Consider the following 21244-nt stretch of genomic DNA (forward strand, 5'->3'; position numbering starts at 1 on the left):
CGATCGGGTCACCCCGCCTCAGCCTGCTCCGAGGACAGCGGAGGCATGTGACCACCGCCGCCCGGAGGTTACACTCCAAGCCCAGCACCACCCCCCCTACCCCGACCCGGGAATACGCCGCTCGTCCCTCCGTCGGGGCTGGGTCAAAATCCCGGAACTGCCCCTCAACCCTCACCGCCCTGCGGGCCGCCCCAAGGGCAGGGGCAGCTCACCGCTGCCATCTAAAAGGGGGGGCGGGGTGGGGGGAGGGGGGGGTGTGGCAACACGGGATGGGCTCGGCCTAGCTCCGCCTCCCCCCCAAACCCCACCCACCCACCAAAACACCACCTCGCCGCCCCACCTCCCCTCGTCTGCGCCTCGGTAGCCTCCTGTGACGTGCGGTACACACCCGGGTAGGGTCTGCCCAATCGGCGGACTCCGAGGGCTCCTCCCCCACGGTCTCCACCTCGGGTGCCTGGGCGGACGCCTGCCAAATCTTCCTCTTCCTCGCCACCTGAATGACCCGCGCCACCTTGCGGCTGGCAAAGATGTTCTCCTTCCAGTGCCGACGCCCGCTCCTGTAACCTTGCTCCTTCCAATCTGGCCATGGGCTCTGTCCCCCCAGCAGTTCCCGAGGGAGTAGCCGCTTCTGCACAGAAATATACAAGAGCGAGCAAGACTATGAAACAGATAGATAACGCGTAGACCCCGTTTCCACGCCCCCCCCACCCCCCAGCTGCTACGCGGGTCCCACGGGATTAGCGGCGGTGGAGAGAGGCTGGAATCGGTTGGCCTAACCCGACCTGGGGATTGCGGGCGTCGCTGGCAAGGCCTAGAACTTACTGCACCCACCCCCACCCCCCCCCCGCCAAGTCCAGCACTGATGGCTTCCCGGGGCCATTTCACAGGGCAGTTAAAGAGTCGTCTGCACTGAACTCTCAGAACGATCCAGTTCCACTCCACAGGCTCCATCCTTATAATCCACGCGGTCAATACTGAGGGAGCGCCGCACTGTCGGAGGGTCGGCGCTGAGGGAGCGCCGCACTGTCGGAGGGTCAGTGCTGAGGGGGCGCCGCGCTGTCGGAGGGTCGGCGCTGAGGGAATGCCGCACTGTCGGAGGGTCAGTGCTGAGGGAGCGCCGCACTGTCGGAGGGTCAGTGCTGAGGGAGCGCCGCACTGTCGGAGGGTCAGTGCTGAGGGAGCACCGCACTGTCGGAGGGTCAGTGCTGAGGGAGCGCCGCACTGTCGGAGGGTCAGTGCTGAGGGAGCACCGCACTGTCGGAGGGTCAGTGCTGAGGGAGCACCGCACTGTCCGAGGGTCAGTGCTGAGGGAGCGCCGCACTGTCCGAGGGTCAGTGCTGAGGGAGTGCCGCACTGTCGGAGGGTCAGTGCTGAGGGAGTGCCGCACTGTCGGAGGGTCAGCGCTGAGGGAGCGCCGCACTGTCGGAGCTGAGGGAGCGCCGCGCTGTCGGAGGGTCGGCGCTGAGGGAGCGCCGCACTGTCGGAGGGTCAGTGCTGAGGGAGCGCCGCACTGTCGGAGGGTCAGTGCTGAGGGAGCGCCGCACTGTCGGAGGGTCGGCGCTGAGGGAGCGCCGCACTGTCGGAGGGACGGTGCTGAGGGAGCGCCGCACTGTCGGAGGTGCTGTCTTTTGGGATGAGACATTAATCCTGGGGGTCCTGTCTTCTCTTTCAGGGTGGATGCAAACTATCCCAAGGCGGAGTTGTGGGAGGGAGGGGGCGGTGTGGTTGGCGGGGTGGAGTTCTCCCGGACCTGGCTCAATACCGTATCGCTGCTTGTGGGATCTTGCTGTGCTAAAAATTGGCTGCCACCTTTCCTGCAACAATGACTAGACTTCAAAAGGACCTAATCGGTGGTAACGCACCACGGGGACATCCGGATGTAACGGAGATGCGGTGGAAGAGTGAGTCTGTCTTTCCTTACAGAACAGGTAGCGTTGAGGGGAGAGCGACCCAGAATTTCACCTGGGATGGTCATAATGGCACTGAAGGAGGCCATTCTGTCCATCGGCTCCCGGTCAGCCGTGGACCTTCAGTTGTGTGGACAGACGAGAGAAGCTGGGATTGTTCTACTCGGAGCAGAGGAGACCCTGTTGATTGTATAACAATTGCATGCGGGTGGTGGGGTATCGAGTGGGGATTCTCCGGTGCCCCGACGAATAGGGACACGCCAACTGTGGTGGAGGCGTTAGGAGGCGCGCGCTTGTCGTGCGCACCCCCCGTAAAACAAAAGCTTGTAAGTGTGTAAAGATTGGCTCCAGTTGTATCCTTCGCCGCCTGGCTTCCCGGGAACGGAACGAGATTTAATCGAGAGCGTTCAAAATCACGAGGGGGGGGGTTTTGATCAGGTCAATGAGGAGCTGTTCCACGTGGCGGAGGGGGGTCGGTAACCAGAGAGGGGGGGGGGGGGGTCACGGGAGCGAAGAGAATAGGCAAAGGAACCGGGGGTGGGGGCTGGGATGAGTGGGGAAACGAGGAGAGTTTTATTATTGGTTGGACGCGGCGAGTTGTGCTGATCTGGAAGGCGCAGAAACAGATTCCCGCTCGGAAAGGGTGGTGCGGAGGGTGGGGGTGGAATTGGGAGATGGAGGAAAGGCAGGAACTGGTTGGTGGGGGGTAAGTGGGGGATTAACTGGGTAGCGAGCTGAGCTAGCACAGGCGAGATGGGGGCTGAACGACATTAGCGGGACGAGCGGTCTCAGCGCAGCAAGAGGGAGAGGGAGAGGGAGAGGGGGAGGGGGAGGGAGAGGGGGAGGAAGAGGGGGAGGAAGAGGGGGAGGAAGAGGGGGAGGGGGAGAGGGGGAGAGGGAGAGAGAGGGGGAGGGGGAGGGAGAGGGGGAGACGGAGAGGGAGAGGGGGAGGGAGAGGGAGGGGGAGAGGGGGAGGGGGGAGGGAGAGAGGGAGAGGGGGAGAGGGAGAGAGGGAGGGGGAGAGAGAGAGGGGGAGGGGGAGAGGGAGAGGGGGAGGGAGAGGGGAGAGTGGGAGAGGGGGAGAGGGAGAGAGGGAGAGGGAGAGGGGGGGAGAGAGGGGGAGAGAGAGGGAGAGGGGGAGAGGGAGAGAGGGAGAGCGAGAGGGAGGAGAGGGGGGGAGGGGGTAGGGGGAGAGAGAGGGAGAGGGGAGGGAGAGGGGGAGGGAGAGGGAGAGAGGGAGAGCGGGAGGGGGGGAGGGGGAGAGAGAGAGGGGAGAGGGAGAGGGGGGAGGGAGAGGGGAGAGTGGGAGAGGGGGAGGGGGAGAGGAGAGAGAGAGGGGGAGAGGGAGAGGGGGAGGGGGGGAGGGGAAGAGGAGAGAGAGAGGGGGAGAGGGAGAGGGGGAGGGGGGGAGGGGAAGAGGAGAGAGAGAGGGGGAGAGGGAGAGGGAGAGGGGGGAGGGGGCGAGGGAGGAGAGAGATGTCAGGTAAGAGGCTCACGGATGCAAACTGTAAGCACTGTTTCCAGCGGCACTTCTGCCTGAGTGTGTTGCAGCCCCCGAACTTGGCCTTGTCCTTGCAGAAGTCGCAGGCCCCGCAGTCCATGGGCCTCAGGCAGGCCTCGCACTCCCCACAGCTGCGGTTATTCCGTCTGGTCCGGCTGCTCTTCAGCTGTCGGGGGGGGGACCAAGGGCAAAGGGGTCAGTCAGGGGACTCAGCACCAACCCCACCGCCCGCCAGCCCCCCACCCACCCACGCTTCGTAGGTCAACTCAAGGTCACGGGGGGTGGGGAGGACACGCAAAGCTCATGCAAGCAGCCCAGGCACAGACAAGCTAATAGGGCGAGGGGTAGGAGAGGCCGCCTCACCTGGTTGAGCAGGACAGTGAGTGGGGGAGGGGTGTGAGGGGGGGGAGAGTGGGAAAAGGGAACCGAGAGCGATGGTGGGAGGGATGGGTGACAAGGCCAGGGCGATGGCGGGGTGGGAGAGCACAGGGGAGGCGAGGGAGCCAAGTCGGAGAGTGAAGGGAGATCGAGGGCGGGCGGGGAGCAGGGTCAAGAGAGAGAGGAGGGGGGCGGAGTCGGGAAAAGGGGGCTGGGGAATGGAGTCACATGGAGAGAAGGGAAAGGTCAAACAAAGGAAAGGTTGAAAGCGAGGGTGTGGAAGAGGGAAGAGAGCAGGTGAGGGCATGGGGGAGAGAGAGCGGGTGAGAGAGTGCGGGAGAGAGAGCGCGGGTGAGGGGAGAAAGAGAGAGAGCGGGTGAGGGCGCGGGGGGGGAAGAGATAGAGCGGGCGAGGGGAGGGAGAGAGAGCGGGTGAGGGGAGGGAGAGAGAGCGGGTGAGGGGGAGGGAGAGAGACCGGGTGAGGGGAGAAAGAGAGAGAGCGGGTGAGGGGAGGGAGAGAGAGCGGGCGAGGGCGCGGGGGAGACAGAGAGCGGATGAGGGTGTGGGGGAGAGAGAGCGAGTGAGGGCGCGGGAGAGAGCGAGCGGGTGAGGGTGTGGGGGAGAGAGAGAGAGCGAGGACGCGGGGAGAGAGAGAGAGCAGGCGAGGGCGCGGGGGAGAGAGAGAGAGCGTGTGAGGGTGTGGGGGAGAGAGAGAGAGCGGATGAGGGTGTGGGGGAGAGAGAGCGAGTGAGGGCGCGGGGAGAGAGCAAGCGGGTGAGGGTGTGGGGGAGAGAGCGAGCGAGGAGGCGGGGAGAGAGAGCGTGTGAGGGTGTGGGGGAGAGAGAGAGAGCGGATGAGGGTGTGGGGGAGAGAGAGCGAGTGAGGGCGCGGGGAGAGAGCAAGCGGGTGAGGGTGTGGGGGAGAGAGCGAGTGAGGGCGCGGGGAGAGAGCAAGCGGGTGAGGGTGTGGGGGAGAGAGCGAGCGAGGAGGCGGGGAGAGAGAGCGTGTGAGGGTGTGGGGGGAGAGAGCGAGCGAGCGAGGGGAGAGAGAGCGGGTGAGGGTCTTGGGGAGAGAGAGAGCGAGGACGCGGGGAGAGAGAGCGGGTGAGGGTGTGGGGGAGAGAGAGAGCGAGGGCGCGCAGTGGGGGACGTGTGGAATGGAGTGCACAGAAGTGGGGGTGCGGTGGGGGAAGCAAGCGGGGGAGGGAGCAGGTGAGGGCGCGGGGGAGAGAGCGAGCGAGCGAGGCGAGAGAGAGAGCGGGTGAGGGTGTGGGGGAGAGAGAGCGAGGACGCGGGGAGAGAGAGAGAGCGAGGGCGCGGGAGAGAGCAGGTGAGTGCGCGTGGTGGGGGGAGCTGTGAGTGGGGGCGCGCGGCAGAGCCAGAGTGGGATGGAGAGGGAGAGAGTGAGAGAGACCGGTATGAAGGAGAGTGAAAGCGGGAGGGAGGGAGGTATGAGAGAGCGAATGAGTGAGTGAGAAAGTGAGAGGTGGAGGTGTGAGAGAGAGAAAGAAAAAGAGAAAGGAAGAGAGAGAGAAAGCAAGAGGGAGGGAGAGGGAAAGGGAAGAGGGAAGAGGGGAGAGAGGGAAAGAGGGAGAGAGAGCAAGAGGGAGAGAGAGGGAAAGGAAGGTGGGAGGGAGAGAGAGAGAGAAAGAGGGAGGGAGAGGGAAAGGAAGAGGGGAGAGAAAGAGAGAGAGAGAGAAAGAGGGAGGGAGAGGGAAAGGAAGAGGGGAGAGTTCGAGAGTTCGATCTGGGGCCGGCCGGGGTTGGTGTCTCAGTGAGCAGGCACATTCTCCTCCTGGAGCTGACTAACTGACTCTGTTTGAAAGCTGTGGCTCCCCACGGATTCGTTTACTCATCCGATGGGGAAACAGGCCCGGGGATCCCAGAGGATTGGGCTGCAGGTCCACCCCACGCTCCTCAGTGAAAGGGGGCAGACAGCGCCTCCTGCTGACCCAGCTCTGTGGCGGGGGGTGTGGAGAGGGCCAGGCTCAGCCGGGCGGGTCACCCACTCCTCAGGATCTGAGCTGCTGCAGGCAGGGCCCAGGAAAGCCACCATGTCGGCCGAGACACAGCCAGGGGGGCACCCCCACCAGCCTGGCGCTGGGACCCGGCACCCGGCCAAATGATGGTCTCCGGGGCACAGGGTACGGGCGACCTGCCAGTGGGAACCCTGTCATCCCGCTGAAGAATGGTGCTTTTATAGGAATTCATCCAACTTAATGGGGATTGGGGTGAGGGGCAGAGGAGTGGGAGATACGATCGGTTGACCGCTGGGTTGGGGATCAGCCAATCAGGTGTCCAGGAGGCTGTCCACTTGCGCCAAATCGACCAGAGCGATGGGTCGGGAGTGGAGAGGATGGGGCGGGGGTCAGGTCTGCTAGAGATCATGTGATGGACCCAAACCCATTCCTGTTCACTCCCACTGTCTACAATCCCAACGGACCCAAACCCCTTCCCGTTCACTCCCACTGTCCACAATCCCAATGGACCCAAACCCCTTCCCGTTCACTCCCACTATCCACAATCCCAATGGACCCAAACCCCTTCCCGTTCACTCCCACTGTCCACAATCCCAATGGACCCAAACCCCTTCCCGTTCACTCCCACTATCCACAATCCCAATGGACCCAAACCCCTTCCCGTTCACTCCCACTGTCCACAATCCCAATGGACCCAAACCCCTTCCCGTTCACTCCCACTGTCCACAATCCCAATGGACCCAAACCCCTTCCCGTTCACTCCCACTGTACACAATCCCAATGGACCCAAACCCCTTCCCGTTCACTCCCACTGTCCACAATCCCAATGGACCCAAACCCCTTCCCGTTCACTCCCAACATCTACAATCCCAATGGACCCAAACCCCTTCCCGTTCACTCCCACTGTCCACAATCCCAATGGACCCAAACCCCTTCCCGTTCACTCCCATTGTACACAATCCCAATGGACCCAAACCCCTTCCTGTTCACTCCCGTTGTGTATAATGTCTGAATCAGGGTTGCTACATTTTCACTTTAGCGTTTGGTTTCTGAGAATCACAACTGAATTTCAACTGCAGCCGGCTGCACGTTGAGCTGCTGGACACGCCCCTCCCCCTCCACCCGCGTGCCCCGGAAGGGGTTTGGGTCCATTGGGATTGTGTACAGTGGGAGTGAACGGGAAGGGGTTTGGGTCCATTGGGATTGTGCACAGTGGGAGTGAACGGGAAGGGGTTTGGGTCCATTGGGATTGTGTACAGTGGGAGTAAACGGGAAGGGGTTTGGGTCCATTGGGATTGTGTACAGTGGGAGTGAACGGGAAGGGGTTTGGGCCCATTGGGATTGTGCACAGTGGGAGTGAACAGGAAGGGGTTTGGGTCCATTGGGATTGTGGACAGTGGGAGTGAACGGGATGGGGTTTGGGTCCATTGGGATTGTGTATGGTGGGAGTGAACGGGAAGGGGTTTGGGTCCATTGGGATTGTGTACAGTGGGAGTGAACGGGAAGGGGTTTGGGTCCATTGGGATTGTGTACAGCGGGAGTGAACGGGAAGGCGTTTGGGTCCATTGGGATTGTGGACAGTGGGAGTGAACGGGAAGGGGTTTGGGTCCATTGGGATTGTGTACAGCGGGAGTGAACGGGAAGGCGTTTGGGTCCATTGGGATTGTGGACAGTGGGAGTGAACGGGAAGGGGTTTGGGACCATTGGGATTCTGTACAGTGGGAGTGAACGGGAAGGGGTTTGGGTCCATTGGGATTGTGAACAGTGGGAGTGAACGGGAAGGGGTTTGGGACCATTGGGATTCTGTACAGTGGGAGTGAACGGGAAGGGGTTTGGGTCCATTGGGATTGTGGACAGCGGGAGTGAACGGGAAGGGGTTTGGGTCCATTGGGATTGTGGACAGCGGGAGTGAACGGGAAGGGGTTTGGGTCTGTCACAGCTCTACCCTTGGGTGTGGCGTGCATGAATCTAGATTTGACTCAAGTCGTCGAACGCACAGACACACAAACGATGAAGCTAACAGAACCGCGAGACCGAGCGGCCTTGGCATGCAAGATGAGGAATGCGACAGGAAGAAAGAGACAGTGAGGGGCTGGGGGATGGGAACAAACCAAAAACTGGGAGGTTGGGGTCGGGGGGGGGGTCGGGAGAAAATTCAACTCACGAGAAACTCAGAATTAACATTATAATAATGAACAAAATCTTCGGACACAAATATTGGCACTGGTGTGAACTGAAAGAGAGAGAGAGAGAGAGAGAAAGAGAGAGTCACATGGGTTACAACATAACAGCAAATGGGTAACATGTAGTCCCAGCCAGTTAGAACGCAAGATAAGGATGGCCAACGTAAGAGGACCATGGACACTTGAACACAATTTTTACCACAGGACACATGTTGCCCAGGCTTGGGGCACCTGGTTTACCCAACTGATTGACCAAAACCTACATACTCAAGGTCATCACATTCACTGAAGGGGGGGCACAACTGGATAGGGCGTTGGTGAGGACGCTCCTGGGGCACTGTGGACAGTTCTGGTCCCCTCACTTCAGGAGGGACAGACTCGCATTGGAAGCCGTTCAGAGAAGGTTCACTCGGCTGATTCCTGGGAAGAAGGGGGTTTGTCTGATGAGGAAAGGTTGCGCAGGTTGGGCCTCTACCCATTGGAGTTTAGAAGAATGAGAGGTGATCTTATTGAAACATATCAGATTCGGAGGGGAGGGGGTTTGACAGGGTGGATGCTGAGAGGATGTTTACCACCCCCCCCAACCTCGTGGGGGGGAATCTAGAACGAGGGGAGGAGGGGGGGCACAGTTTCAGAATGAGGGGTCTCCCATTGAAGACGGAGATGAGGAGGAATTTCTTCTCTCAGAGGGGGGTCAGTCTGTGGAATTCTCTCCCCCCCCACCTCAAGAGAGCAGCGGAGGCCGGGTCACTGAATATATTCAAGGCCGAGTGAGACAGATTCCTGATCGACGAGGGGGGTCGAGGGTTATGGCGGGGGGGGGGAGAACGGGGCAGGAAAGTGGGGCTGAGGCCAGGGGTTGGGGGGGTAGTGGGCTCGAGAGGTCTCCTCCTGCTCCTGATTGGTTATGATCTTAGGGCTGTAAGGTTGCAGAAGGATGTGACAGGGGATAGTCAGGGCAGCGCTGCCTCACATGGAGCGACCAGGGGCCCCCGGGCCCAACTCCCCCGGAGGTAGCTCTCCTCACAGTCCCAGGGAGGATGGCAGAATCCCACCTCCAGGCTTGGGACCAAAGGCCATTCCCAAAGGATGGACTGAGCACCTACCCACCGCGCCCCAGCCAGCCCAAGGGGAGCTCGGGGGGGGAAGGGAGGAGGGGGGCATTGTTGTCGTGCGTGGGGGCGGCACCAATGATGTCTGGGGCAGGCCGACTGAACATGGCAAAGAGCAGAGACAAGCGGGTAGAGCAGGGAGATTAAGTGGGGGATCATTTTCACCCCCTCCCCCCACCCCTCACCCCCCGGTCATACGAATGGGGCTGAGAGTCCCTGGCAGAGGGACATTGCTCTGGAAAAGAGAAGGCCGAGGCCTAGCCTAATACAGGCCTACGTGAAGATGAAGGGGATTTCGACAGGGTCGACATCGAGACCACGTTCCCACTTTTGGCCGCGGGGGAGGGAGGGGAAGAGACCAGAACTAGGGGCGGTGGGGTCATCAATATAAGACAGTCACTAATAAATCCGATCGGGGCGGGGGGAGGGAATTCAGGAGAAAGGTCTTTACCCGGAGAGCGGGGAGAATGTGGAACTCGATCCCACAGGGAGGGGGTGGAGGTGAATCGTGTCGATGTGTTTAAGGAGCTGGATAAACACACGAGGGAGGGGGGGGAAAGGAATAGAAGGATATGGGGGATAGAGGGGGGGGAGATGGAGTGGGGGGGGGGTGGGACGAGGCTGGGTGTGGGGTGGGGGGCAGGAAACACCGGCACGGAGCAGAGGGGCCGAATGGCCTTCGGCGACATCGAGGTCGACGGGATAGGGGGGAAAGTGCAACGTTGGGAGGGTGCGAGGGCTGGACTGGATGGGGAGAGGGTGGGGGGAGGGAGGTCGTGGCCCGAGGTTGGACTGGGGGGTGGGGGGAGGTCGTGAGGGGCGGAGGGTTCCTCGAGCGAGGCGGCCCGGCCCAGCCCAGCGTCGTGAGGGGGGGGTGTGGAGGCTGTGAGGGGGAAACGGAGGGAACTCTGGACAGAGACCCCGACCCAGCGCCAGACCAGACAATGGACAGCCACGATCACGGACCACACAGCGACCTGGCACAGAGGCGGGCAAAGCGTTCCACGAGTTTACAACATGCAGGGGGGGGCCACCCCAGTCTGACCTGCTCGCTGACCTCGCCCTCCCACCGCCCCGCATTGGCGCCCGCCCACAGGGTACAGGCGCCCAAACCCCGCTCACCCACCCAACCACTTCCGACACGTGGTACTTAGCTTTTCCAAGAAGTAGTCCCACCCCCCCACATCCCCCCCCACCCCCACCCCCACCCCCACCCGACAACCCGCTCCGGCCGCCCACCACCCCCCTCCCTCTCCACAGTCCACGAAGTGACCGAGGGCCTCGGAGGGGGGGGTGCTGAGACCTCGGTGGCGCGGAGAATGGCTGGGATTGTTCCCCTCGGAGCGGAGGAGAAGGTGAAGGGGGGAGGTCAAATCGAGGGGGGTCCGAAATCACGAGGGGGGGGTCTCGATCGAGTGAATGAGGAGAAACTGTTTCCAGTGGCGGGAGGGTCGGTAACCAGAGGGGGAGGAGGGGGGGGAGACACGGATTGAAGAGAATCGGCGGGAGGGAGGGAGGGGGGAAGGGGAGATGAGGGGAATTTTATTTATTTTGGACGTGGCGAGTTGTTGTGATCTGGAAGGCGCTGCCCGAAAGGGCGGGAGAAGCAGATTCACCCTCGAGAAAGGGGGGGGAATTGGATAAATACTGGAAGGGGGAGAATTTGCAGTGATTATGGGGGGTGGGTGGGAAAAGAGCAGGGGGAGAACTCTTGGGACGAATTGGATCAAAGGGGCCAGCAGAGGCACGATGGGGCGAACGGCCTCTGCCTGTGCTGCATAATTCTAGGAAAGGCGGTGGGGAGGTGCACAATTTCCCAACCGAGTGTGGGCCGGACCCCCGGTGAGGGAGGGAGCGGGGTGGGGGAGTGGGCCCACCTCCGTGGTAATGCTGGCAGCCCGGACACTGCGGCGTTTCCCACGCCGGACTGCGCTCGTCCGCCACGTTCCTGTCACAGAGACGGGCGGTGGTACTCTTTTGCTGCGGGTAAAGTGGGTGGAGTGGGGGTTGGTGGATGGGGAGTGGGCGGGGTGGGGAGGGAAGAGGCACAGCAAACATCCCTCACAGCTTCCCCCCCGTGACCCTCTGTGCCTCCCGAGCAAATACCGACAGGGGGCAGAGAAAACAGCCAGAACTGTCCCGCGCCCCCACGTACCAGCTGGATTGGAGGTTCCTGTATTTCCTCTTCCTCGACTGGAGTGCAGGGCTTCTGCTGTTGGGGGGTGGGGGGGGGAACAAGACGGGAAAAAACAAAATATATATATACATCCTTTAGCTTCCCTCGATACATTAGGATGTGCAGTGCAGAAACAGGCCATTCGGCCAGCCACGCTGTGCTGTTATTGCGGACAAGTCTCCTCCCACATTGGGTGCGCTTAAGACCGAGATAAGAGAGGCTCTTGATGGGTAAGGGGATCAAAGGTTACGGGGAGGACGGGGTCGAGAAACTTATCAGCCACGGTTGAATGGCGGAGCAGACTCGATGGGCCGAATGGCCTATTTTCTGCTCCTAATGTCTCACGGTCTTGAGGGTCACACCATCTCGGCCTGTCAGCGTTGCCTTTCTATCCCCTTCTCCCTCACGTACTCCTCTAGCTTCTCTCCCACCCCACCGCTTAACCACATCGACGCTGTGCGCCCGGACCACTCCCAGTGGGAGCGAGTTCCACATTCCGCTCCCCTTCTCTTGTGGGGGTGGGGGGGGGAGAAGACGTTTCTCCTAAATTGCTCCCCACTCCTTGCCGGCCGGACTGGATTTATTAGTGACCGTCTTACACTGAACGTCTCAACTCCAGTTCTAGGTCTCTCCCCGCCCTTCCTCTCCACCGCCGCATCCAGGGAGGGAGTTCCAGCATTCTGACCCAGCGACAGTGAAGGAACGGCCGATATGTTTCCAAGTCAGGGATGGGTGAGTGGCGAGATTGTAGTTGTAGTTGTGAGGCCAGGCCCCACACTGGGGGACCGTGAAACTCTCATCGATTGTGGTAAAAAAAACCCACCTGGTTCACTGACCTCCCTTTTAGGGGAGGAAATCTCTCACGTCTAGAACCGCCTTTTGTCCAGTGAGACACAGGGTACGGAGCACAGGGAAGTGGACAGGACTCTCTCTGCTCGGGGAGCAGGGGAACCGCGCTGACTGGGATTGGCGGCCTCTTCTGGGGTCTGAGTGGCGTTGCGCCAACACTTACCACGGGCTTCTCCTCTGCAACAACCTCTGCCTTAATTATCGGCTGCGTTTTGATCTTCCTCTGTGGGGAGAAAAGGGGGAGATGGAAAGAGGCTCTTTCGCGGAGAGCGTGGTAGATGCTTCTGAGTGCAAACGCACAAACGCACACACGCATCGTCATGCACATACACACACACACATACACACGTATCGTCACGCACATACATACACACGCATCGTCACGCACATACACACACACACACATCGTCACGCACATACACACAAACACACACACACGCATCGTCATGCACATACACACACACACATACACACGCATCGTCACGCACATACACATACACACGCATCGTCACGCACATACACACACACACACGTCATGCACATACACACACGCATCGTCACGCATACATACACAAACACACACACATCGTCACGCACACACACGCATCGTCACGCACATACACACACACACAAACGCATCATCATACACATACGCACACAAACGCACACGCACAAACGCACGTCACGCATGCACGCCCCACATCGATACACCAGCCAAGTGTGACGTGTGGGCAATTCGACTGTGTGAGGCTTCACACCCGGAGCCAAAGCCTAACATCCACAAAGTGTACTCTCTGGTGGGGTGAGGGGAAATCTATGGCTGGCATTGACCTGCCCCTCTCCCCCCTACCCCTAACTCCCGGGTGAGTGAAATCCAGCATCCAGTCGCTGATGGGTCCTTTCTTGACACGTGCGGCAAACCTGCTCGGAGATGTACGGATCACAAGCCCCCCAACCCCCCCTCACCACCCCACCCACAGCTAGCGACAGCCCCCGGGGTGGGGAGGACAAGAGGCCGAGGGGCTCACTGCCAGGCCCAGGCGGCTTCAGCACCTGGGATGCGGTGACCGTTTCCAGGCCCCAGGCTGAAAGGGGCCTGGGCAAAGCCAGGGGCCGCCCACGACCACAGCCCCGGGCCCTGGGAGAAAGGGCTGGGCCTTTTCACTGCCAGGCTCCAGGCTCCGTTCCTGGCCGATGGGCCCAACTCACTGCCAACAGCTCCACCCGGCCCCAAGGCAAAAGTGGGATCAACTTCAGGCCCAACACCTTCCAGAGTGTGAAATTGGACCCCACCCCATCCCCGGTTGAGTGTAAGGCTTCCCTTACCGGAGGCTTCTTCTCCACAACTTGACTTTCGGACTTGACTTTCTTCTGGAGAATAAAAATGTGCAGAAAAAAAAAATCAGAATCTCGGCCCGACATTGTCCCAAACTCCAAAACGACCAATTGTTTAAACTATTCCAACATTTCTCCCCCGCACAGGGTACAAATTAAACCATTAGGACCAGTACAGCACGGAGTTAGATACAGAGTAAAGCTCCCTCTACACTGTCCCCATCAAACACTCCCAGGACAGGTACAGCACGGGGTTAGATACAGAGTAAAGCTCCCTCTACACCGTCCCCATCAAACACTCCCAGGACAGGTACAGCACGGGGTTAGATACAGAGTAAAGCTCCCTCTACACTGTCCCCATCAAACACTCCCAGGGCAGGTACAGCACGGGGTTAGATACAGAGTAAAGCTCCCTCTACACCGTCCCCATCAAACACTCCCAGGGCAGGTACAGCACGGGGTTAGATACAGAGTAAAGCTCCCTCTACACTGTCCCCGTCAAACACTCCCAGGACAGGTACAGCACGGGGTTAGATACAGAGTAAAGCTCCCTCTACACCGTCCCCATCAAACACTCCCAGGACAGGTACAGCACGGGGTCAGATACAGAGTAAAGCTCCCTCTACACTGTCCCCATCAAACACTCCCAGGACAGGTACAGCACGGGGTTAAATACAGAGTAAAGCTCCCTCTACACTGTCCCCATCAAACACTCCCAGGACAGGTACAGCACGGGGTTAGATACAGAGTAAAGCTCCCTCTACAGCGTCCCCATCAAACACTCCCAGGACAGGTACAGCACGGGGTTAGATACAGAGTAAAGCTCCCTCTACACCGTCCCCATCAAACACTCCCAGGACAGGTACAGCACGGGGTTAGATACAGAGTAAAGCTCTCTCTACACTGTCCACATCAAACGCTCCCAGGACAGGTACAGCACGGGGTTAGATACAGAGTAAAGCTCCCTCTACAGCGTCCCCATCAAACACTCCCAGGACAGGTACAGCACAGGGTTAGATACAGAGTAAAGCTCCCTCTACACTGTCCCCATCAAACACTCCCAGGACAGGTACAGCACGGGGTTAGATACAGAGTAAAGCTCTCTCTACAGCGTCCCCATCAAACACTTCCAGGACAGGTACAGCACGGGGTTAGATACAGAGTAAAGCTCCCTCTACACCGTCCCCTTCAAACACTCCCAGGACAGGTACAGCACAGGGGTAGATACAGAGTCAAGCTCTCTCTACAGCATCCCCATCAAACTCTCCCAGGACAGGTACAGCATGGGGTTAGATACAGAGTAAAGCTCCCTCTACACTGTACCCATCAAACACTCCCAGGACAGGTACAGCTCGGGGTTAGATACAGAGTAAAGCTCCCTCTACACTGTCCCCATCAAACACTGCCAGGACAGGTACAGCACGGGGTTAGATACAGAGTAAAGCTCCCTCTACACTGTCCCCATCAAACATTCCCAGGACAGGTACAGCACGGGGTTAGATACAGAGTAAAGCTCCCTCTACACCGTCCCCATCAAACACTCCCAGGACAGGTACAGCACGGGGTTAGATACAGAGTAAAGCTCCCTCTACACTGTCCCCATCAAACACTCCCAGGGCAGGTACAGCACGGGGTTAGATACAGTGTAAAGCTCCCTCTGTACTGTTCCAACAAAGCCTATTACTCTTAAAGCCAGTGGCACACCTTCTGCAGCACAAGCCTCTCCTGGGGAGGTGGGTAAATGAATGGGACGGCGTTGGCGGAGTGGTATTGTACTGGACGAGTAATCCCGAGACCCAGGGTCAGGCTCTGAGGACTGGGGGTTTCGAATCTCACCAGGGCAGGCGGTGAAATCTGAATTCAGTAAAATTCTGCAAAGACGAGTCTGATGTTGCCGACTGTGGTAAAAACCCACATCTGGTTCACTCACCTGCCATCCGCACCCGTCTGGCCTACGTGTGATTCCAGACCCACAGCAGTGTGGCTGGTTCTCAACCACGGCAATTAGGGATGAGCAAGAAACGCCCACAACCCATGATCGAACGTAAAAATGGTCAACCATTCCGATTGTCATGGGGCCTCAAAGCACAGTCACAGGGGTTACAAATCTCTACCCACCCAAGAATATTCAGCAACATTGCGCTGTAATACCTCAATCAATCACGAAAGATAATGGGAGAGGAGGAGAGCTTTATTTATTTTGGACGTGGCGAGTTGTTGTGATCTGGAAGGCGCTGCCCGAAAGGGCGGGGGAAGCAGATTCCCCCTCGAAAAGTTGGGGGGGAGTTGGACAAATACTTGAAGGGATAAAATTTGCAGGACTATGGGGGGGAAAGAGCAGCGGGTGGGGCGGAGGGAATGTGTGGGACTAACTGATTGCCCTTGCAAAGAGCCAGCAGAGGCACGATGGGCTGAATGGCCACTTTGTTCCAACACGACCAACTCCAGCTCCTCCTCTCCTGACAGTGCCGGGAGAGACAAAACATTCTTCTGAACAGGGACTGCTTTGTTCCAGCGTCTCCGACAGTGCGGCGCTCCCTCAGCGCTGACCCTCCGACAGTGCGGCGCTCCCTCAGCACTGACCCTCCGACAGTGCGGCGCTCCCTCAGCGCTGACCCTCCGACAGTGCGGCGCTCCCTCAGCACTGACCCTCCGACAGTGCGGCGCTCCCTCAGCACTGACCCTCCGACAGTGCGGCGCTCCCTCAGCGCTGACCCTCCCACAGTGCGGCGCTCCCTCAGCGCTGACCCTCCGACAGTGCGGCGCTCCCTCAGCGCTGACCCTCCGACAGTGCGGCGCTCCCTCAGCGCTGACCCTCCGACAGTGCAGCGCTCCCTCAGCGCTGACCCTCCCACAGTGCGGCGCTCCCTCAGCACTGACCCTCCGACAGTGCGGCGCTCCCTCAGCACTGACCCTCCGACAGCGCGGCGCTCCCTCAGCGCTGACCCTCCGACAGTGCGGCGCTCCCTCAGCGCTGACCCTCCGACAGTGCGGCGCTCCCTCAGCACTGACCCTGCGACAGTGCGGCTCTCCCTCAGCACTGACCCTCCGACAGTGCGGCACTCCCTCAGCACTGACCCTCCCACAGAGCGGCGCTCCCTCAGCAATGACCCTCCCACAGTGCGGCGCTCCCTCAGCACTGACCCTCCCACAGTGCGGCGCTCCCTCAGCACTGACCCTCCGACAGTGCGGCGCTCCCTCAGTACTGGAACAGGGGAAATGCATTCTGAGGCACAGATCTCCGGAGTGGTGGGGTTCAAAGTGAGTGGGGAGGGAGGGGAGGGAACCGGTGCTGGACCGACACTTGACACTGTGACTGGATATCCCCCTGCTCTCGAGATTTCACATCTATCAGCACTGCTGTACTCACCATTGCTTTCTTTAACTCTTGAAATGGTGACTTCACCTTCTTCTACATGGGAAAAAGAATTAAAAATTAATATTCTCACAATAGAAAAAACACACAGCTGCTACACTCCATAGTAAAATGGAAAGGACTAACATTTCTCCAGCCCCTGTCACCACCTCAGGACAGGCCCCAAAGTGCCTCACAGTTGAAGGAGGTGCTTTTTTGGCTCAGCATGGACACTGCTATAAGGCAGGAAAATACAGCCGTCTACACATGCATAGCAAGATCCCACAAACAGCCAATGTGATAAATTACCAAAATTATCATTTGTTAGCTGAGGGATAAATATTGACTCCAAGACACTGGGGAGGACAACCCCTCCCCCCCACAACCCTGACTGCTGACCCTCCGACAGTGCGGCACTCCCTCAGTACTGACCCTCCGACAGTGCGGCACTCCCTCAGCGCTGACCCTCCGACAGTGTGACGCTCCCTCAGCACTGACCCTCCGACAGCGCGGCGCTCCCTCAGCGCTGAACCTCCGACAGTGCAGCGCTCACTCAGCACTGACTCTCCGACAGTGCAGCGCTCACTCAGCACTGACCCTCCGACAGTGCGGCACTCCCTCAGCGCTGACCCTCCCACAGTGCAGCGCTCCCTCAGCACTGACCCTCCGACAGTGCGGCGCTCCCTCAGCGCTGACCCTCCGACAGCGCGGCGCTCCCTCAGCACTGACCCTCCGACAGTGCGGCGCTCCCTCAGCACTGACCCTCCGACAGTGCGGCGCTCCCTCAGCGCTGACCCTCCCACAGTGCAGCGCTCCCTCAGCACTGACCCTCCGACAGTGCGGCGCTCCCTCAGCACTGACCCTCCGACAGTGCGGCGCTCCCTCATCACTGACCCTCCGACAGGGCGGCCCTCCCTCAGCACTGACCCTCCAACAGTGCGGCGCTCCTTCAACACTGACCCTCCGACAGTGCGGCGCTCCCTCAGCGCTGACCCTCCGACATTGCGGCGCTCCCTCAGCACTGACCCTCCGACAGCACGGCGCTCCCTCAGCACTGACCTTCCAACAGCGCGGCGCTCCCTCAGCACTGACCCTCCGACATTGCGGCGCTCCCTCAGCACTGACCCTCCGACAGTGCGACGCTCCCTCAGCACTGACCCTCCAACAGTGCGGCGCTCCCTCAGCACTGACCCTCCGACAGTGCGGTGCTCGCTCAGCACTGGTACCGTGGGGGGAGTGTATCGGGGTTGCTCTGGTGGGGCAGGGTGGGGGCTGGAATCTTGGGGAGAGGGGGTTCGAGCCAACAACCTGCCGATTTAGGGATTGAGCCGTTGTGGGAAACATGGGACAGGATGGGGCAGCCAACCCAAGGGCCCCAAAGTGACCGTGTGCTGCAAGAGGGGAAACGCTGGACATTGGACAACGTCTCTGCATCGGGGCTTCAGGGCAGGACACACCCAGAGACACCAGTCAGACTGCAGGGGAGGGGCTGTCCTAGCCAACGACGAAGTCACATGTCCCACAGGGGCTCGGACCTGTTTCCCACAGGGCTCGTTGGAACTCACAGGGCTCAAGGTGTCCCCCAGTTGAGACAATAATGGGGGCAGGGCCTTCCAGAGAGATGTGGTGCTTCCTTCTCACGTCTAGAACCGCCTTTTGTCCAGTGAGACACAGGGTACGGAGCCCAGGGAAGTGGACAGGACTCTCTCTGCTCGGGGAGCAGGGGAACCACACTGATCGGGATTGGCGGCCTCTTCTGGGGTCCGAGCGGCATCGCGCCAACACTTACCACGGGCTTCTCCTCTGCAACAACCTCTGCCTTAATTATCGGCTGCGTTTTGATCTTCCTCTGTGGGGAGAAAAGGGGGAGATGAAAAGAGGCTCTTTCGCGGAGAGCGTGGTAGATGATTCTGAGTGCAAACGCACACACACACAACACACGCACATACATGCACATGCATTTTTAAAAAATTCATTCACGAGATGTGGGTTTCGCTGGCCGGGCCCAGCATTTCTTGCCCATCCCTAATTGCCCCTTGAGAAGGTGGTGGTAGGTACACCCATGGCGCTGTGAGGGAGGGAGTTCCAGGATTTTGACCCAGTGACAGTGAAGGAACGGCCGATATATTCCCAAGTCAGGATGGTGAGTGTGGCTCGGAGGGGGAACTTGCAGGTGGTGGTGTTCCCCGTGTGTCTGCTGCCCTTGGCCTTCTAGGTGGTAGAGGTGGTGGGTTTGGGCGGCGCTGTCGAAGGGGTCTTGGCGAGTTGCTGCAGCGCATCTTGTAGATGGTACACACACTGCTGCCCCTGTGCGTCAGTGGTGGAGGGAGTGAATGTTTGGGGATGGGGTGCCGATCGAGCGGGGCTGCTTTGTCCTGGACCGTGTCCAGTTTCTTGAGTGTTGTGGGAGCTGCACTCATCCAGGCAAGTTGAGATTATCCCATCACACTCCTGACTTGTGCCTTGTCGATGGTGGACAGGCTTTGGGGAGTCAGGAGGTGAGTTACTCACCGCAGGATTCCCAGCCTCTGATCTGCTCTTGTAGCCACAGTATTTATATGGCTGGGTCCAGTTCAGTTTCTGGTCAACGGTAACCCCCAGGATGTTGATAGTGGGGGATTCAGTGATGGTAATGCCATTGAACATCAAGGGGCAATGGTTAGATTCTCTCTTGTTGGAGATGGGCATTGCCTGGCACTTGTGTGGCACGAATGTTACTTGCCACTTGTCAGCCCAAACCTGGATATTGTCCAGGTCTTGCTGCATTTGGACATGGACTGCTTCAGTATCTGAGGAGTCACGAATGGTGCTGAACATTGTGCAATCATCAGCGAACATCCCCACTTCTGACCTTATGACGGAAGGAAGGTCATTGATGAAGCAGCTGAAGATGGTTGGACCGAGGACACTACCCTGAGGAACTCCTGCAGTGATGTCCTGGAGCTGAGGTGACTGACCCCTAACAACCAGAACCATCTTCCTTTGTGCTCGGTATGACTCCAACCAGCGGAGAGTTTTCCCCCTGATTCCCATTGACTCCGGTTTTGCTCGGACTCCTTGATGCCACACCCGGTCAAATGCTGCCTCGATGTCAAGGGCAGTCACTCTCACCTCACCTCGGGAGTTCAGCTCTTTTGTCCATGTTCGAACCAAGGCTGTAATGAGGTCAGGAGCTGAGTGGCCCTGGCAGAACTCAAACTGGGCGTCAGTAAGCAGGTTATTGCTAAGCAAGTGCTGCTTGATAGCACTGTCGATGACCCCTTCCATTACTTTACTGATGATGGAGAGTAGACTGATGGGGCGGTAATTGGCCGGGTTGGATTTGTCCTGCTTTTTGTGTACAGGACATATCTGGGCAATTTCCCACATAGCCGGGTAGATGCCAGTGTTGTAGCTGTACTGGGACAGCTTGGCTAGGGGAGCGGCAAGTTCTGGAGCACAAGTCTTCAGTACTATTGCTGGAATATTGTCAGGGCCCACAGCCTTTGCAGTATCCAGTGCCTTCAGCTGTTTCTTGATATCACGTGAAGTGAATGGAATTGGCTGGAGACTGGAATCTGTGATGCTGGGGACCTCCGGAGGAGGCCAAGATGAATCATCCACTCGGCACTTCTGGCTGAAGATTGTTGCGAATGTTTCAGCCTTATCTTTTGCACTGGGCTCCCCCAGCATTGAGGATGGGGATGTGTGTGGAGACCCCTCCTCCACCACCAGCCACCCTTCCCAAAATTCCGGGAGACTGAGGTGTCGTGTCCATCTTAACATTCATGTCAAACCTGCTCGGGTCTGTACCGATCACCAGCCCATCCCCACCTTGCAACAGTCCCCAAAGGTCAAGAAGCTCACTGCCAGGCCCAGGATTATGGCGGAGACAAGGCCAGGGTACCAGCACTGACCCACCGACAGTGCGGCGCTCTCTCAGCACTGACCCTCCGACAGTGCGGCGCTCCCTCAGCACTGACCCTCCAACAGCGCGGCGCTCCCTCAGCGCTGACCCTCCGACAGTGCGGCACTCCCTCAGCACTGACCCTCCGACAGTGCGGCGCTCCCTCAGCACTGACCCTCCGACAGTGCGGCGCTCCCTCAGCACTGACCCTCCGACAGTGCGGCGCTCCCTCAGCACTGACCCCCTGACAGCGCGGCGCTCCCTCAGCACTGACCCTCCGACAGTGCGGCGCTCCCTCAGCACTGACCCTCTGACAGTGCGGCGCTCCCTCAGTACTGACCCTCCGACAGTGCGGCGCTCCCTCAGCACTGACCCTCCGACAGTGCGGCGCTCCCTCAGTACTGACCCTCTGACAGTGCGGCGCTCCCTCAGTACTGACCCTCTGACAGTGCGGCGCTCCCTCAGTACTGACCCTCTGACAGTGCGGCGCTCCCTCAGTACTGACCCTCTGACAGTGCGGCGCTCCCTCAGCACTGACCCTCCGACAGTGCGGCGCTCCCTCAGTACTGACCCTCCGACAGTGC

At 59.4% G+C, this 21244-nt stretch overlaps 1 protein-coding gene across 1 annotated transcript in view; it reads right to left on the reverse strand.

The window, feature by feature from the left end:
- Positions 1-388: 388 nt before the first annotated feature.
- Positions 389-21244, reverse strand: part of LOC144677681 (uncharacterized) — a gene marked incomplete at its 3' end in the record, with an annotated part of 30796 nt that continues 9940 nt past the window's right edge. Inside the window, exons 5-12 of the mRNA XM_078537715.1 lie at positions 18564-18623; positions 16790-16831; positions 13411-13455; positions 12248-12307; positions 11215-11271; positions 7929-7997; positions 3404-3574; positions 389-628 (exon numbers count right to left, since the gene is read on the reverse strand). Of these exons, the coding sequence (XP_078393841.1) occupies positions 389-628; positions 3404-3574; positions 7929-7997; positions 11215-11271; positions 12248-12307; positions 13411-13455; positions 16790-16831; positions 18564-18623 (744 nt within the window). The remainder of the gene's footprint in view (positions 629-3403; positions 3575-7928; positions 7998-11214; positions 11272-12247; positions 12308-13410; positions 13456-16789; positions 16832-18563; positions 18624-21244) is intronic.

This window comes from Cetorhinus maximus, unplaced genomic scaffold (assembly GCF_964194155.1).
Source record: "Cetorhinus maximus unplaced genomic scaffold, sCetMax3.hap1.1 HAP1_SCAFFOLD_2878, whole genome shotgun sequence".
NCBI lineage: Eukaryota > Metazoa > Chordata > Chondrichthyes > Lamniformes > Cetorhinidae > Cetorhinus > Cetorhinus maximus.